The sequence below is a fragment of the Anolis sagrei genome, chromosome 3 (genome assembly GCF_037176765.1).
Source record: "Anolis sagrei isolate rAnoSag1 chromosome 3, rAnoSag1.mat, whole genome shotgun sequence".
NCBI lineage: Eukaryota > Metazoa > Chordata > Lepidosauria > Squamata > Dactyloidae > Anolis > Anolis sagrei.
In genome coordinates, this window is record NC_090023.1 from 128,579,440 (window position 1) to 128,599,125 (window position 19,686).

General features: G+C 39.9%; 1 protein-coding gene across 1 annotated transcript; it reads left to right on the forward strand.

Moving 5' to 3' along the window:
- The first annotated feature begins 3,915 nt into the window (after positions 1-3,915).
- COMMD6 (COMM domain containing 6) lies at positions 3,916-19,206 on the forward strand. Its single transcript, XM_060769426.2, has 7 exons — positions 3,916-4,001; positions 6,837-6,895; positions 9,753-9,818; positions 10,045-10,121; positions 11,598-11,766; positions 14,122-14,274; positions 18,691-19,206. The coding sequence occupies exons 1-7, from the start codon at positions 3,962-3,964 to the stop codon at positions 18,739-18,741; spliced, it is 615 nt and encodes a 204-aa protein (XP_060625409.2). The 5' UTR covers positions 3,916-3,961; the 3' UTR covers positions 18,742-19,206.
- Positions 19,207-19,686: the final 480 nt, after the last annotated feature.

A 19,686-nucleotide genomic window follows, 5' to 3' on the forward strand; every position in this document is an offset into this window, starting at 1 on the left:
ATAACATTTTTAAAGTTCACTCTTGACCTCTGGAAAATTCCATAATTGTTGCCTTTGAAAAATCCTGCAAATCTCTTGGGAAGACAGGAAACAAATGTCAATGTTCTGGAATAATTTATTACTGGCTTTCTTATGGGGAGGTTTGCCATTGCCTTCCTCTGAGGCTGAGAGTGTGTGAAGTGGTCAAGATCATCCACTGAGTTTTCATTTCTTGGCCCCTTCCACATTGCCATATAATCCTGATTATCAGAGCAGATAATCCACATTGTCTGCTTTGAACTAGATGATATGAGTCCACACTGCCATATAACAGAGTTCAAAGCAGATCATCTGAATTTTATATGGTAGTGTCGAAGAGGCCTTACTGTGCAATAAGCGAACAGTTGCTCAATTAATTTGGGTGCAGTTATATATGTAGCAGAAGTCTGTCAGAGTTTTCTATCAATGGTTACCAATAACTACTTAGTTTGAATTGTTATTTTCTAGCAACAGTTAATTGATTCAGTTGCATTATAATTGTAGTTCGAGGAAGGAGAAATGATAATGCTTTGTACAAAGTGATACCCAGCAAAAAATAGTCTAAGATTGCATTTACACTGTAGAATGAATGCAGTTTGACACTACCTTCAGTTGCTATGTTGGAATGCCATGGAATCCTGGGAATTGTAGTTTGGCGACACATTAGTGCTCTTTAACAGAAAAGTCTAAAGACCTAATAAAACTACAACTCCCAGGATTCCATGGCATTGACCCATGGCAGTTCAAGGGGTCTCAAACTGTGTTGAATCTACAGTATAGATGTGTTGTCGAACACAGCACACCCCTACCCATGCCTGGATGATTGGTAATATTCCTAAAGGCACCGAAATAAAATATGATTTTATTCTCCCCCCCCCCCCCCTTTCTCTCTAAACTTCCACAATTTCTGAAGAGAAGAATATTGGCAGACAGACAAACAACCACAACTCTCCCATGAAGTCTGGTTTCTTTGTGTGTGTGTGTGTTTTATTAAAAGCCTGTAGATATGTCTTGATATGTATAAGTGAAGATGAGAAACAGAAAGACAGCAGTGACTCCTACACAAAAACTATATTGTTTCGAATCCCTCAATGAATGTATCTTTCTCCATAACTTTCTGCTTATTTTGTAACCTTTCGACTCTGTCCTATTCCTATATATATCAAATGTATATACTGTATCAAATATATGATTTATGCCAAGATGGGCCACAAGGGTTTTCACCTTTCAGCTGACCTCATAGAGAAACTTCCCCCACATTTCAGCTTTGGGGGTGATTTGTTAATTTTCCCACACTCCATATATCAGCAACTGTATAATGTTCGTGACCCATGTCTGGAAGCATCATGCCTCCAAGACAAAAAGGTGCAGGCGACTTCTACTTGCCATCTTCATCCTTTCAGGGCAGTTTGCAAGCTGAACACCCAGTGTGTTATTCAAAAGCTTGGAGTCATTAATATCTCCTCCTTGTGGTGCCTTGGGATAATGCCTGAAAGTACCTTTACAGCTGACACAACAATATCTGTTAGTTTCAGTTGAGAGTGGAAGGATGGTACCCAATTTCAAAAAGAAGCCATCAGGTATTGTTATGTTATTACGGATTTTAATGTATATTGAACTAGTCGCCACAAGGGACTGCTGAGTTGCTCCCTATTTTTTAAAAAAATAATACATTGCTCCACTGTTAGTGTTGATGTCCGATGGTAAGCAAATACTATTCCTAAGTATCTGGGGGACCAGAAGCTCCCTACTTTTTCAAAGGCCCCAGTGTCTAGGGTGGAATCTGTCTTTGATCTTTCTATATTATGTTTTGAGTTATTGACAAGATTTTAAACAGTTTCAGAACTTGGAAGAGTGGTTTCCATGGTGTCCCATTCATAGATCATTGCTGCTGCTTGTCTGTTGTTCAGTTGTATCTTGGACAGATCGCAAGCCAGGTTCAGGTCTTGCATCTCCAAGGACCTGAACTATCTTCTAGTCTTCTGTTTTAAATAACACAAGCTATATTTGAATCTTCTGTTTCAGATCAGAAACTTATTTGAAAGAGCCGGAGAAGCCCTTCTTTGTGTGATATCACCTGGTTGAGTCCTATCCCGCACAAGTTTGGTCCCTGTTCCTGACCTGCCTTGTGACTGACCAGGAGCACTTCTGTGTTGTCTGGATGACCCCTCACTTTCTTTACCCTCATCCAGTCCATTCCTGCCAACAGACAAAATATCAAGAGGAAGAATTAATTTTGACATGTGTTACAGCAGGCTATCAATTTCTGTGAGTCTAGTAGGACATGGGCCATTAGTAATAGAAAAAGGTATTTTCAAACTAAGAGAAGGATTTACCTATATTTCCCAATTTTTCCAAAACAGGGGGGAGGTTCCCACGTGAGAGAATGTGTATGTGCTTTCTATAAATACAGGTTGCCTTGTTTCATTATCCACAGATTTATCAGCATGGAGAAGTGACTTAGAAAGAGAGTATGCTTGCCTGAAGATAACTCTCCAGCTTCAACCTGGCTCATCCTGTGGCTTAATCCTTGTGTTAATTGGTTGGGTCCTGTGCCTTATGACAATGGGAGCTGATGAATGAAGTATGGCATTCAATGCCTGTCACCAGCGCTGGCAAGATCTGTGGTGGGATATGGAGAGTCTCTTTTGTGAGGCATCCTCCTGAAGGTAAGCCTGCGAAGAGGCAATTCCTACAATTCCTGGATGAGCATTGGCCCCTCCCGAAGGAATTTTTCATCACATAGGACCTGATGCCTTTAGCTAGTATTGTGCTATCCTTAGTTATAGTTCAAGTTTTCTGCCTTGTGGAACATTTCCCACAATGTACAGTAGTCTTGCTTATGCAACCTTCACTCATCCAACATTCTATATTATCCAATGCAGTCTGCCTCCTGCCTGGAATAAAGTCCAGGGTGGGAGAAAAAAAGAACCCTTGTCTGTTTTGGTGCTAAATTCATAACTACAGTAATTACTTCACCACATTACTGTGTTTTGAACTGCTTTTTCAGTCAGTTTGTTGCAAAACATGATGTATTAGTACTAAATTTGTGAAATCATAATGTAATTTGACATTTATTGGGTTTTTCCTTAATCCCTCCTTATTATCCAACATTTCCCCTTATCCAACGTTCTGCCGGCCCTTTGATGGTAGATAAAGTGAGGCCCTACTATTAGACCAAAACATGTTTTGCTGACCTTTTTCTGGGTTGGGGAGTTCTAAATTTACTGTCTGGTTTCTTATTGGCAGGCTTCAGTTTTGAATTTTGAATGGAAATGGGCAGTGCAAATTGGGTGACATCCAAATGCAAGCTGTCAAGTATGGGGTCTATCAAGATTTCCTGATGAGTTTCCCACTTCTGCTTCTATCAAGAGCCTGTGTTAGAATTTCAGCGAGAACTTTGGACAATTATCAAAGTAACACTCAATTTGGAAAGCATCTAACATGGTATCCATATAAGTGTGGATAAATCCACAAAGAAACACAAAAGTCACCACTGGGGGGCATCTACACTGCAGAAAGAATTCAGTTTGACACCACTTGGCTCAATGCTAGGGAGTCATGGGAGTTGTAGCTCTGCTATGCCTTCAGCCTTTGCTGCCAAAGAATGCTGGTGCCTCACCAAAACACAAATCCCAGCATGCCGTATCATTGAGCTATATCAGGACTGCCTTTCCCTAGAATTATTCAAAGAGGCGTGCAGCTGGTATTTTCTCCCCTTGGGCCAAAGCAGCCAATCGGGACTCAATACTAGCGACACAGAAGGGCGGAAGTAGCCTTCTGACATCACCAAATCAGAAATCACGGAAGGAAAGAGAATGTAGCTCCTGATTGGATGGCAGGAAAAGTTCGGAAGGATACGATTGCTCTGCGCGAGTAGGCGTGGTTTCAGGCTGACCAATCAGGGCAGAGGGCGGTGAGTTGGGGCGCGTCCTTCACCTCAATGGCTGCGGGGACGGGAGGGGCGCTGGCCGAGCCCTGGGGTAAGTTTCCCAATGAGCCAATTGGTTTAAGAACACAGGAGCCGCACTTGGGATGAAAGCGCTACAGAAATAATGCAGAAGCAGAGCTGAGAGGGAAAGGAAGGGATTAGGCTGTGCTCTTTGCACAATTGCCCAAGAGTGAGATACAGAGTAATCAAGGGAGCTAATGCTGATTCAACGCCCTCCAGGGGTTTTGGACTTCAACTCCCAGAATTCCTGACAGTAGGCCAAGCTGGAAGGGGCTTCTGGGAGTTGGAGTCCAAAAGCCTTAAAGTGTAGTAACTACTGTGAGCATAGGGCATGTTAGTAGCTATTATTTCCTAAACTGCTGGAAAAAGAACTTCATGACCTTTCTTCCTGCTTTCTAGGGCCCCTTCCACACAGCTGAAAAAAAATTCCACATTATGTGCTTTGAACCTGAATATATAGCAGTGTGGACTCAGATAACCCAGTTCAAAGCATTTTCTGCCTTGATATTATGGGTTATATGGCTGTGTGTCAGTTCTTCAATTTATTGCGTGTTGTTAATTTGTGGCTACTGACCATCTACAGCCGAACATTTGATTGTGTTTGCTGGATTTCAGAGGAGTTTCTTTCTAAGCAATCACTCACGGCATCACTTCCTTAATTTGGAAATAACTGTGATGTGACATCCATACCTCTACAATCAGTATTGACAATGTTTACAAACTGATCCTATTCCTGTTAGTCTGCGGTGGTTTATATTCAATTTAATGTGTCTTATCTGTGCAAGTGCCTTCAAGTTTAATAGTTTTAATAATAATAATAATAATAATAATAATAATAATAGTGTTTTAATAGTATTTTATGATTGTTTAATTGTTACTGTTTTGGCATTGAATTGTTGCCTATTGTTAACTGCTTTGAGTCGCCTCTGGGCTGAGGGGCAGTATACAAATGTAGTAAATAAATAAATAATACTCTTTATTTATACCCTGCCACCATCTCCCCAAAGGGGACTCAGGGCAGCTGACATGAGGCCAAGCCCAAAGATCCAATACAGCAAAATAAAATACAGAATGCAGACAGCATCAGAATAAAATACATACAGTAGCAGAATAAAATAAATAAAACAAATTAACACAATATAAAATCGAACAAAATAGGCAAGCCAAATGGATGAGATAAAATGATAAAACCCTGGGCGTGGTAGAAAAAAAAGGAATTGAGGGGAGCCCAAAAAGAATGAACAGTGGGGTAGGCTTTTAGTTTAGCACAGGGGAAAGTGCATGTTGTTGGAAAGGAGGGCCTCCTTAGTTTTCTCAGGTGAGTGATTTTGCAGTTTAAACTCAATACATAACTGACATTTATTTCACCCAAAAATTGCATGATAATGGCATGAAAACAATTTTGTAGAAATAAATCCCTTCAAGTTTAGATTTGTCTTAAAATCAAGGTAAAGGTTTTCCCTTGACATTAACTCTACTCATGCCTGACTCTGGGGGTGGTGCTCATCTCCATTTCTAAGCCAAAGAGTCAGCATTGTCCAGAGACACCTCTTAAGGTCATGTGGCCACCATGACTGCATGGACCTTCCCGCAGAAGCGGTACCTATTGATCTACTCACATTTGCATGTTTTCGACCTGCTAGGTTGGTAGAAGCTGGGGCTAGCAACGAGAGCTCACTGCTAATCTTCAGATCAGCAAGTTCTGCAGCTTAGCAGTTTTACGTGCTATGTCACCACCGTCCCTATATATATGTATATTTGTCTTAACTTGCCAATACTTTCAGTCCATTTACAACAGATGGTTGTAGCTCAGATGACAGAATCCGGCCAATCCAAAGTCAGAAATGTCAATAAACTACAAGCCTCCATTAGGAAGTAGACTAACCATTTGGTGGAGTTCAAAGATACTGCAGCTCAAACTGAGATTGCCAGACAATAAACTCCTGCAAAAGAGCCTGAAAGAAAGCTCTTAAAGTGCGCCGTGGTTTGCGTAATCGTCATCCATGCCCCAAAACCACTGTGCAGCAAAACCACTTTCTTCAATATCAATTTGAAACTGCATTAAATGGTCAGTGTAGATGGGGACTGTGTTCCTAGGTAATCCTAGAATTTGGCTGGAATTCCAAGCCTGTAAAGGCAACTGTATTCAGTAGGCAATATGACAAAAAGGAATGATATGAAAAGCCACAAAATGTTTAAATAATCCATGCTAGCGTATGGTGACAACAGTCAGCCACAATGTGCAACTAGCCTTTTCCTGTCTGTTTGCTGTTGCTGCTGTTAGAAAAATAGTGGAAGAAGACATGAAAAGGCCCCTTCCACTGTTACAAATACAAGCAGTCCCAAAGTTACGAACAAGATAGGTTCTGTAAGTTTGCTTTTAAGCTGAGTTTATATGTGAGTCAAAACAGGTCCATTTTTAAAGTGTAACTCCAACCATTTTTTAAAGCTTCGGATCTGGGGGATCCTTTGCTGGGAGGTGTTATCTGGCCCTGATTGATTCTTGTCTGGAATTCCCCTATTTATTTTAGTGTTGTTTGAGAGTGATCCCCCAGGCAGCAACCAGCCAGGCTTTGAAGCTACAAGACCATTCAATGCTAATCAAGGTGGCCAATTGCAACATTCACACTTGCCTCAAGCAGGCAAGAGTTTTTTCTCCCACCCTGGACATTCCACAGATATATAAAACTCACTTGCCTAGTTTCCAACAAACAGACCTCACAACCTCTGAAGATGCCTGCCATAGATGTGGGTGAAATGACAGGAGAGAATGCTTCTGGAACATGGTCATACATCACGGAAAACTCAAAGCAACCCAATGTGTGAAAATGTTTATTCCTAACTGCTGAATGTCTCTGTGTTATAGATTTTGGTAACACAACTGAAACAATTAAGACAATACCACAGGATCTGTTTGCAGAACTAGTAAGTAACATCTGTCGCTATTTCATTTTAAATCCCACTGCATTATAAAATATGTAAAATGTCACTGTGTTATCTATCTTATATTATTTGGTCATTTGTTTCCTAGAAATTAGTCCCGCAAAAGAAAAATAAGGGATCACATTATAATACAGTATTATTTTGAAAGCAACCTTTCTCAACCTAAAGCCTTCCAGTTGTTCTGTTCTAACTCTCCCAATTCCACCAGCCACCAATGGGAAGGTGTAGTTGGAGTTGTAACCCAAGGTCTTGAAGGGTGTACAGTGTTCCTTCGCTACTTTGCAGTTCGCTTTCCATGGACTCGCTGTTTTGCGAGTTTTTGCTTCCCAGTTTATAAATGGTTGCCATTGCCCAGAGCGGCGTTCTAATCCCATCTCCTGGCAACGATGGACTGTGGAAGGGGGTTTCACCCTCCCTCTCGGGAGAGAGGCAGTCAATCAAGAGAGATTGCAAAGCAGAGGTAGCTAGCAAAAAAAGGTGTGTGGTGCTTTTAAATCTCTCCTTGCTTCTGCCTCGCCCTCGGAACTCGATATACATATATAGCTTCCCTGCTTACTGTTGGAAATAGATATATCAAAGATATATCTTTTTTTGTATTTTTTATTGTATAATACATAGAAACATACCATCTTTGAAATTAACATTCAAAATACCGTATATTTATCTAGGTATTTCAGTCTTAGAACTGAGAAACCTAATTGCCCTGCATGAATTTACCACTAAGGAGAAAGTTGACTCAAGCAAGTTTTAACCCTTCCCAGGAGATTCCTGGTTTTCCCAAATGGTTATGAGTGCCATTTTCCTAAAGGTTATGTGACCAAAACTTACTACCTATACTGCTAGGTGAGGTGATTAGTGGTTTGGAGGCTTGGTCTTGTCTTCTCTACTTGTCATTGAAGTTTAACTGCATTGAACTGGAATATATGCCATAATATCGTATAATCCAGTTCAATGCAGTTAAACTGCATCCCAAAACTGCATTATTTGGTAATGTAGATCCAGCTTTAGTAAAGTGAACCTGAATTCAGTATGATAGGGGTTCGGGCAGGTGACTCCCATATGTCCGAATTGGCAAGTTATTTGTCCTGGATGGGGGTGAGCTCTCCTAAATACAGTACATAATTCGGAAGTACTCTTAAATCTGCCTCTCATATAGGAAAGCAGATGGACTCTGGCTTGGAGGCACAAAGTCTAGGTTCAGCTTCTTTATTTGCTAAAGTCTTTCTGAAAAAATGGATAATATAGTCACAACAGGTCCTGGTTAGACCACTGCAATGTGTTCAATACTGAACTATTTTGGAACTCAACTTGGAACTGCAGTTAGTTGAAAATGCAGCAACTAGATTGCTGACTGTAGCATATTACACAAGGAATAGCATCGGCTGTCAATCTGGTATGGATTCAAGGTACAGGTGATACCCAGCATCAATCTCAAAATCTCATTTCTTTTCACTGTTTCTCCCTCTCCCTGCAATTTCCTTTCTCCTATCTCCCAGTAAGTGCTGTTTTCTCATCCAAAGAACAATCAGTGTATCATCTCTTGCCTCTCCAACCTGCTTGTCCTCATTACAAGCCATTACAATATCCTGCATCTCACTGTAACTTCAGCCAGTATAACAGATGATAGAATTACACATTTTCTCCTCCAATTTACCATGCTTCTATAGCTCCTTTTTCTGTTTTTTGCTTTGCCCCTTTTTTTGGATCGAACCTACATGTGGATGGTATTGTTCATTTGTTATTTTTTCATCATGTAAGTGGATGGTGTTATAATACAATGGCATGAATGGGTAATTTCATGAATTGATAAACTGGAATGGATGAATTGGTAGTTTCTGAAAGGAAAATCTCCTGAAAATCATTGGAATTGCTATTTGAATTTTTGCCTTTTATTTAAAAAAAACCAAACACTTTCATGGCTTGTAAAATATTTTATTGGAAGCCAAAGGTTTTTTTAAAATAGGTGTTAGATTGTTTGATTGTCAGAATCCTTCATATGGTAGTTAAAATATACATTTACAATTGTTAACTGATTGGCATAATTTAGGTTGACTGTTTACCCTTTAGATAAACCAGATTAAACTTTCATAAAATGTCATTATGAGGTCATTTTGTGGGTTACATATGAAAAACAGAGCTTATAACAGAAGATAGGACACCTTTATTATTTCTAAATTAATTGTAATTCTAAAAGAGATAAAGTTGCCAAAAAAGGCCTTTAATTCTCAACTTTTTTTTAGTAGTGTCAGAAGTGACTTGAGAAACTGCAAGTCATTTCTGGTATGAGAGAATTGGCCGTCTGCAGAGACGTTGCTTAGGGGATGCCCGGATGTGTTCCCATCCTGTGGGAGGCTTCTCTCATGTCCCTGCATGGGAAGCTAGAGCTGACAGACAAGAGCTTACTCTGTCTTGCAGATTTGAAACGCCGACTTTCAGATCAGTTCAGCTGGCACCCATTGTGCCACCACGGCTCCTTAAAAGACTAATTGCTTTAAGTACTGCAACAATTGTATTAATTAATTAATCAATCAACTTGATTATTAGTGTACTAGATATGCAGGCAAGTTTCTTTCCTGCTATGAAGCCGACAATTAGCACATTGTCAGCTTTTAATTTTCGCACAGTGCTAACACTGTGTGGGTTTTCTGACTCAGAAGCCAACTTTTAAATATGACCTCCAGAATTAGGTATGTACAAAGTGGGAAATCATCTGCCATCGTTTCACTGATCAAATGTAAGCACAGGATTACGGTGGCTTTCCAGGATAAGCCTTTGTTCTAGTTACACTTACAGTTTTTTAACCAGTGGAAATTGTTTCTCTCTTCTTCTTTTTTTTTAGTGTGAACAAATTATCAGATACCTGCAATGTCAGATCCCAGCTGTAAATACAATTGAGCTATGTCAGGTAAGGTGAATTGCTAACAGCAAAATTAAAACAGTTTTGCTCTAAGTTAAGTTGCTAGTACACCCAATAAATTGTTGCTGAATAGTTACATAAAATTCAATAATTTATTAAAATTATCTACTCCAGTTGGGACTTTCAGTTGGATTTCGGGCATTTTTTGGCAGATAGCAACCACTTTTCTAATTTGTCTTATGTTGCAACCCAATGAATTGTGTTTCTTTCCTAGAGATTTCAAGCAGCTGGGATTAAAATAGCTGCTAGTGACCTGGCAAAGGTCGTGAATGCTATTTCCTTCGTATTCAGGTAAGCAAAAGCCACCCCTCCTACCAGTTTAATGGTTGAAGAAGTGTGACCCTAACACTTTCTTCTCTGTGTAACAAAATGGCATAGAAGGAAGCCTTTTGCACTAATAAATTTAAGAACTTTACCTTCATTCTCCCACCATTTTTCTAAAATTGTATTGTTACCCATGCTTCTGTAAATTAAAAATATTTTATGATTCTGGTTTCTGCTTCCCCAGTAAAGACATTTTGAAGGGAAATTTTAGCCTGGTTTGGAGCAATCAGTTTAATGATTTGAACTCATTTACTGAGGTACAACCAGTTGCTTTAGTAATTTCTAAGGTAGGAGCCCCCGGTGGTGCAATGGGTTAAATCCTTGTGCCAGCAGGACTGCTGACCAGTAGGTCGGCGGTTCAAATCCAGGGAGCGGGGTGAGCTCCTGACTGTCAGTTCCAGTTCCCTGTGCAGGGACATGAGAGAAGCCTCCCACAGGAAGCTAAAACATCAGGGGGTCCCTTGTGCAACGCCCCTGCAGACAGCCAATTCTCTCACACCAGAAGCGACTTGTAGTTTCTCGAGTCGCTCCTGACACAAATGTTTTTCTAATGTCTCCTCTTTTGTGCTGTGTTAATAAAATACAGAAGAATGGAAGTCTGGCTGCATCTATGTTGCCATATAATGCAGTTTGAGCTGCATCATATTGTCAGTGTGGTCTCCTATAATTTTGTTTGTTGCAAATTGCATTATCTGGGTCTACCCTGTCTATATAATGCAGCTCAAACTGTCAGTGTTGATCCAGCCTAATTTAAATATATGCAGCCTTGCTTCCCACATGCTATTTTGTTTTTACTACTGCAACTAAGGTCCTACAAGACTTTAAACAAGTGCTAAATGTTTCACAGTAAAAAGGATACCTTTCAGAGCAGCTAGGTGCTGCTTGTTACCAAATCTAATCTAAATGAAAGCTATCTGAAAAACATGTGCGTACATAAACAGGCACATAGACATTCGAAATGCATATGCTTTCCCAATCGTTTGGTGACTAGAGTGTCATGGGTTAGGTCCCTAGACAGCTGATAAACAGAGGCAGTGGTGTCAAAACTGAATTATTTCAAGAAGAAGATCTATAATAACAGAAAAGCTTTTGTGAAAAACACCTGATCTCTGTAATTGATCTTTACTTGCAACTCGTATTTGCATGCAAGTGTTTAATGCAGGTTTTAATGCATCTGTTTGTTCAGGCTGAACAATGAAGGCTGCTCTAACATTCTGCATTAGGCTACAAGATTATTTTAAAAGGCATAGAGATTTTTTTAGTATCAAGATAAAAATGTGTTTTTTATGATGGAAAGGTTTTTAGAGTAATGGACTTTAAACAAGTGCTAAATTAAGCTTTCATCTCTCTTGACAAAAGAAAACTTTAAAAGGCCAATATTTTTAATGTAAAATCAAGCTGTTCAGAGCCCTCCTTTCTCCCCGCTCTCATTTTGTTATATAGCACAGCAGCAAAAAATGAACTCTCATCTGAAGAATTGTCCACCAAACTAAGCGGTGCAGCTGGTGGCCTGCCAAAACAAGCTATACAGGTTATTCGGCATGTTTGGAGTGAACAGGGAAGCTCCCTTACAGCAGCAGAAGATGCAAAACATATGGTAGCTGTTGGACAGGTAAACAGTTCTTTTAGATAAAAGGCTACTCTTAAAATACCTTTTTTAGAGTAAAATATCTAGATGTATTGAACATTTTGAACAGTAAGTAATTGCCTGCATGTACTAGAGGGGAAAAAAATACCGCTCTTGGATTATACTTTAAAGTCTTCTGGAATTTGAATGTAACTATAAGATCAAAATTTAAGAAGCACTGGCCAACTACTTCTTGTTAGAACAAAACTATTTTCATAAACAGCCTGTTGATCAGTATATTTAAACTTGTATGTTAAATATTGTTGAAATTCACAATTATCCAGATGGACTATTACCTGACACTGTACTTTAAAGATCCTCTAAAGTAGTGTTCCCAACCTTTTTTAGACCAAAGACCATTTCGACCAGGGACCACTTTGATCAGGGACCATTCTACAACATTAGTACCAAAAGCGTTACAAATCAGTTTTTGGCCAACTTTAGATTTGGTTTGGCTATTTGGGGTGCTGATTCAGAAAATTGCATTGGACAGACCACATCAGCTCTAGTTTCTAATACAGAACATATGCCATCCAGTAGTCATCATTTCCTTGCTCACAGAAAACCATATTTAATAATCTTGAGCTGATGTGGTCTATGCAATGCAATTTTCTGAATCAGCACCCCAAATAATCCTAGGAACAAGCCTAAAAATAAAGACACCAAGAATTTTTTTTTTTGGTTGGGCTGTGTTATCCTTTGATTTTGTTAATGCTCGTGTTTAAAAAAAAAAGAAGGGGAGGAGGCTGGAGTTGAAAAAATACAAGAAGCGAAGCGCGAGACCCAAGAAACTGTCCCCAATGGCTATTACTACTATTACTACTACTACTACTACTACTACTTTGGGCGGGACGGGGGGACGACTAAACATGATCTTACAAAGGGCTGCTTTCCCATTACAACTCTTGTGTTTGGCAATGGGAGCTAATAATAATAATAATAACAATAACAACAACTTTGGGGGCTGTCTTTCTTTCTCTTGCTCCCTCGTACATGCCACCAGGTAAGTCTTCTCAGCCTTGCCCTGGGAAACTTCCCAAGGCCAAGAAAGTGCTGGCGAGCACAGCAGCCTTCCTTCCTTCCTCCTCTCCCTCTCCTTCCCTCTCTCGATCCCTCATAAGCACTATTTATGGATCTTATTTTAGATCTCAAGGGTCACCTGTGGGTGGCGGCCCATGGGTTGGGAACCACTGCTCTAAAGAAATCCACATATATTAAAAATCAGTCCTAACTCTGCATGTGTGTGTGTTTGTCCACACACTCCAGGACAGAGAATCTGATATGTTTAAATACATTAGGATGGAGAGTGGAGTTTTACTGTATTGGATTGCTCTGCTATTGAATTCTGCAGCTCAGTGAAACTAGTTTATGCTTGTAATCATTTTGCTACACACTTGCAGCAAATGTGTAGTCAGATTCTAATTGCTCCTTGCCTCAGAAAAGGTAACAATATGTTTGCCTGGGGATAGACTAGCTAGGTTCATGGACTCAGTTTGAGACCTAAAACCTAAGGCATATATTTCAAGATTTGTTTAATCATTATGCCAACAGAATTACTAACTCAACTAAATTAAATGGCTGTGTCTCCTGGCACACATATATTTGCAGATGGGGAAGAGCTTTATGAAGAGAAATGGGAAGTAAATGATACTGTAGTTTACAAAATATATTGCAACCACTGGGATGAGAGCACAAAGGAAATAGTTCAGTGAGCAGAAGACACTTAATTTATCAGACTTCTTAATTTTTATGAACATATTTTAGAAATAGATTTTGAGTAATATGAAAAAAAATCTGAATTGTGTGAAGAATGGAGATTTTCCATGTTGAACAATGTACAGTGACTTAGAAGCTGTACCCAAGGAGACCTTGGGGTTCCTCAGAAATTTGTCATCATTGTCATCATCTTGTTCCTCTTCTATAGGATAGATACTGTTGTGACGAAAATGTCTTTGAATAATAGCCAAACTCACCAGCTGCTCAGTTAAAAATTAGGTAATGAACTGTGTTTACAAGGATTGGGGTCTTTCTCTATTCAATTTTCTCTGGGAGTTATTATTTTTCTAAAATCTTGTAAAAATCTGGGTTTTTCCTCCCAAATGACACTGGTATGGCTCACAAAATATCTGAATTGGCAAATCTTGGATTGCTGTGATCCAGGAAATGAAGAAAGGAAACTGATTGGTATATAAGGGGAGAGAAGCTCACAAGCACGTCTTACTCCTGAAATGCCAAGCAACAGTTGGGTGTTGAATTGCAACATGTCGCCGTGTATTTTAGCAATTCTAAATGATTATAGTTGCCAGAGCAAACTTCTGAAATGTCTGTTTTTGTTTGCAGCTTATTGATTTTCAGTGGAAACTAGGGATGGCAGTCAGTTCTGACAACTGTAAATCTCTGAAATCCCCATATGTTACCATCGCAATGAAGGTGGCAGACGCTTCAGGACGCATCACAAGCAAAACATTTGAAATGACAGTCTCACAGTTTCAGGTTAGTAGTCATCTTTCATATTTCTTGTTTCTTTCAAAGACTGGCATTCATTCTGACACTATTACAAATGAACCGCATAACATGTCACAGGATGCGTTTAATTGATTCTCCAGTCTAAATCCAATTGCTGTTAACAACTAGAGTAGATTCATTGAATTGTTAAATGGTAACACTTATGTAAATCCTGCTGGTTCAATAGGTCTACTTCAGTTGGAGCTAAGTTTTGGATTTCAGCCTTTATGTAATCATGATCACCAATCAGTGCAACAAATGCTATGGGAAGAAAATAACATTTACATTGATTAAATTAGGAGCCCTGAGTGGTTTGAAACAAATCCGGTTAATGATTTGAACTCATGTACTGGGGCATAACCAGTTGTTTTGGTCATTTTTAAGGTAGGAGCCTCCAGTGGTGCAGTGAGTTTAAACCCTTGTGCCAGCAGGACTGCTGACCAAAAGGTTGGCAGTTTGAATCTGTGGAGCGGGGGAATCTCTCATCTGTCAGCTCCAGCTTCTCATTTGAGGATACAAGAGAAGCCTCCCACAGGATGGTAAATCATCTGGGCGTCCCCTGGCAACATCCTTGCAGATGGCAAATTCTCTCACACCAGAAGCGGCTTGCAGTTTCTTAAATCACTCCTGATACCAAATAATAATAATAATAATAATAATAATAATAATTAATAATAATAACAACAACAACAACAACAGACTACAAGCAGAGGCACAACACCGTTGCTCAGATGATTCATTGGAACTTGTGCCACAAATACCATCTGCCTGCGACAAAGAACTGGTGGGATCACAAACCGGAAAAAATTACAGAGAATGAGCACGCCAAACTCCTCTGGGACTTCCAGATTCAGACAGACAGAGTTTTGGAGCGTAATACTCCTGACCTCACACTCGTGTTAAAAAACTATGGATCCTTGATGTCACAATCCCAGGTAACAGCAGGATTGAAGAGAAACAACTGGAAAAGCTGACACAATATGAGGATTTAAAAATCGAACTGCAAAGACTCTGGCACAAGCCAGTAAAGGTGGTCCCAGTGGTGATCAGCACACTGGGTGCAGTGCCTAAAGACCTTGGCCTGCACTTAAACACAATTGGCGCTGACAAAATTACCATCTGCCAGCTGCAGAAGGCCACCTTACTGGGATGTGCACGCGTTATTCTCCGATAAATCACACAGTCCTAGACACTTGGGAAGTGTCCGACGTGTGATCCAATTCAACTGCCAGCAGAGTGTCTGCTGTGGACTCATCTTGTTGTGTTTCTAATAATAATAATAGTAATATAAAAATAAAAAAATAAATAATTACATGGTGCATATTAAGAAATTACTTAATAACTTATATATTAACATGAAGGCTCCAAAACAATTACTGGGAGTAATTACTGAAGTTTGTTCAGTTGGACCTTAGCTGTATCTGCCTTTTTGAGAAGAATATACAGGGTTAGTCAAAATGCATAGGCCAATAAGCCATTCAATTGAATGGCTTATTGGCCTATGCATTTTGACTAACCCTGTATATTAGATCTGTCTTTAAGAGTATGTGTAAATCCACGCCCCTCCTGCCTTACACCTGTCATTTTGCTAATAGTTAAACATGCACTATTTTTATAGATCTTTGTAAGTGTACAAATGATTTAGTTTACTGCCCTTCATCTTCTCAGACACTCCCTGAGATCAAAGAATGAGATACTCAGAATTCTTTGTGACTGAGCAGTTTGTGCTTAGAAAAAGTATTTGAATATTTATGTATTGCCTTCTAGTTAAAGGTACAGAAAGTGGGGTTCTTCCCTTAACACATATTAAATAAATACGGCGCAGATGAAAATGAAGGCTTTTTGTTGTTCGTTAGGATTTTGTTAGGGAAAACTCCCCAAAACAGCAGAGCATCCAAAATGCAAACAGAATACTTATAGTTGAGCATTCAGCTCACAGCAAGCGAAGTGTGAAGTGCCTTTATTTATTTATTTATTTATTTATTTATCGTGTCATCAGCAACCAGACATTTGTATTACATTTTTAACAAAAACAAACAAACAGACAGACAAAACACAGAATGTGCAAGCTTGGTAGTTGATTAAATGTCCTTAGACCACTTGGAGTGCCTCTGGTGTTGCCACAAGGAGGTCCTCCACTGTGCATGTGGCAGGGCTCAGGTTGCATTGCAGTAGGTGGTCTGCGGTTTGCTCTTCTCCACACACGCATGTCGTGGATTCCACTTTGTAGCCCCATTTCTTAAGATTGGCTCTGCACCTCGTGGTGCCAGAGCGCAGTCTGTTCAGCGCCTTCCAAGTCACCCAGTTTTCTGTGTGCCCAGGGGGGAGTCTCTCATTTGGTATCAGCCATTGTTTGAGGTTCTGGGTTTGAGCCTGCCACTTTTGGACTCTCGCTTGCTGGGGTGTTCCAGCAAGTGTGTCTGTAGATCTTAGAAAACTATTTCTTTTCTTTTTTATTATTATTATGAATTTTTTTCAAAATACAACAATAGGGGGTTTTAATAGTTATACAGAATAGCTAAAAACAGTGTGGCCGGGGGGGGGGGGGGGGGGATGGGGAAGGTGAGGAAAATAAGGGGAGGAATTCCCTATCAGGTGTTTTCCTAGGTTTTCGGGGGCAGGTAGGATCTGGGAAGGGGAGGGGCAACAAGGGGGGAAAGGGGGGATGGGATCTTGGGGGATTGACTTCCAACTCTATCTTCTCCACGTTCACGGTTTCGTTTCTTCTGTTCAGCTTTGATTTCTGGCTTATCCCTTGTAATTTTATTCTGACTCTTGTTTTATGATCCACTCTTATTTTCCTGGAATTGCATTTTTCTCCATGTATTCCTTTAATGGGTTCCAGTCTGTTCTTTTGAGTGAGCGTCCATATGTGTCTTTTAGTGCGTAGGTTAGCATGTCCATTTCTTTTATTTCTAGGACTTTCTTTAACCATTCTCCTTCCATTGAGAAAACTATTTCTTGATTTAAGTCGTTGACATGCTGGCTGATACCCAAACAGGGGATGGGCTGGAGATGTCACTGCCTTGGTCCTTTCACTATTGGCTGCTACTTCCCAGCAGATGTCAGGTGGTGCAATACCAGTTAGACAGTGTAATTTCTCCAGTGGTGTAGGGTGCAGACACCCCGTGATAATGCGGTATGTCTCATTAAGAGCCACATTCACTGTTTTAGCGTGGTGAGATTTGTTCCACACCGAGCATGCATACTCAGCAGCAGAGTAGCATAGCGCAAGGGCAGATGTCTTCACTGTGTCTGGTTGTGATCCCCAGGTTGTGCCAGTCAGCTTTCGTATGATATTGTTTCTAGCACCCACTTTTTGCTTGATGTTCAGGCAGTGCTTCTTGTAGGTCAGAGCACGGTCCAGAGTGACTCCCAGGTATTTGGGTGTGCTGCAATGCTCCAGTGGGATTCCTTGCCAGGTGATCCTCAGAGCTCGGGATGCTTGTCTGTTCTTAAGGTGAAAGGCACATGACTGTGTTTTTGATGGATTAGGGATCAGCTGGTTTTCCCTGTAATAGGCAGTAAGAGCATCTAGAGCTTTGGAGAGCTTCTGTTCAACCATCTCAAAGCTCCCTGCCGTGTGATGTGGCTTTAAAGAATTTAGAGTTTAGGCAGACAAAGATGCAGAGTCCAATCTTAAAAATCACAAAAGGTTTATTTTACATCAAAAAGAAAAACTACATTCCTTAATGATAAAGAACTGGGTCTGAGCCACTCTAACACCCATCTCTTCTAAAGTTCTCAAAGAGAGGGGAAAAACACCAGTCACTAAATCTCTCCTGACCCACAGACACAGATAGATCTCAATTTACACAGCACAGCTAGTTAATCACAAGCAGCAATGGATCACACCAATTGAAAGGTTGACAGTTCGAAGCCCGAGTCATAGTGAGCAGCTGACCTTCAGCCCAGCTCACTGTCCACCTAAGCAGTTCAAAAACAGCTGTGAGTAGAGAAATTAGGCACCGCTTAATTGGGGAGGTATTTTATGGCACCATGAAAAGGAAGTACCAGAAATGCCAGCAATCAAAGGAAGGAAGAAAAATGCAATCAAGGGCTCTTTGTCATAGAGGATGGAGCGACAGCACTCCCCCAGTGGCTGGAATCGGACACAACCTCCATGACACCGAAGTTGGGAAAAAATGCTCTACGTGCTATTTGTCCTGTCTGTTTAACGCCATTACATGTTTGCCATGTATGTGTTCAGGAATTCGTCCTGAGTCCCCTTTGGGGTGAGAAGGGCGCAGTATAAATGCTGTAAATAAATAAATAAATAAATAAATAAATAAATAGTGTAAAATGGGCCAAAGTGAAACTTGTATGTACATACCAAGCACAGTGTACTATATCTCCTTGTGTTAATGCCAATATTTATATGCACTTATCTGCTTTCTATTTTAGAACTTCTACAGTCAATTCAAGGAGATGGCAAGCATTCTTGAGACAGTTTGAACAGCACCTCAACAGTTCACATGAATCAAATGAGTCCTTTGGCCTTTCCTATGAAAGCAAATGGTTTTTGTTGAAGAAAAATATGGAAGTTGATCATCATTCCAATTGTCTTCATTATGTAATACCTATTTGGAGAAAAAGATCCACAGCCAGTCTGTGAAGACACTTCCTGTTTCTGACTCTTAACTCAAGAATGTGCTGTTGTTAACAGCAAAAATAGAGAGAGCACACAACTTCCACCAGAATGCAATGATATGGGCTACACAGAATAGATGTTGGGATATAACAAGATATTTTAAATCTTGTTTTAAATAGTTACCACTCTCTGTATTTATAAGTAAACTAAGAGTGCATAACATATGATTAATACGTTGCCTATGAAAAATAGCTTGCGGAGTCAACATTCCATTCTACAATGAAATAATATTTAATATAACAAATAAAAATTTGGAAAATATTACTGCACCTTGATCCTCATTCGTTGTTTATTGCTGTCTTTCATGGGGAGGTTCGTTTTACTTAGTAAAATTAAAATTGCGTGTGTATATGAATTTACCTGTCTACTGCTAACAGGTATTTCACACAGTAATTTGGGCTGGCATTGAAAGGTACACAAGTGGGTGTAAGGGTTATTTATGGCTGTGGTTAGATTTTCACAGGTCTGAATGCTTCAATTTAAGTTCATGGCTTCCTGCTGTCCTGTAAATGAAGCAACATGGAACATACACATTTTTATAAAGTCAAATCGTACCTTTTTGCTTTCCTTATTTTTGGAATAAGAACAGTTCAAAGTTCCAGAGAAGCAGAAAGTTTTAAAGCCTTAAATACTTTCTTAAACTTAGGGGTCCATGCTGTTCGTAATAGATGGCTATTTCTTGGAATCCGAGTAATAAATTTCTTGGCCCCGTTTGACTGTTGGAGATAACATCTCAGATCTATTTCCTG

Excerpts from the sequence above, each read along its gene's own strand:
- COMMD6 (XM_060769426.2), top strand. The coding sequence starts at position 3,962 with ATGGCTGCGGGGACGGGAGGGGCGCTGGCCGAGCCCTGGG. Across the intron at positions 11,767-14,121 it reads ATATGGTAGCTGTTGGACAG|CTTATTGATTTTCAGTGGAA; the intron begins GTAAACAGTTCT and ends TTTTGTTTGCAG. Across the intron at positions 14,275-18,690 it reads TGACAGTCTCACAGTTTCAG|AACTTCTACAGTCAATTCAA; the intron begins GTTAGTAGTCAT and ends TTTCTATTTTAG.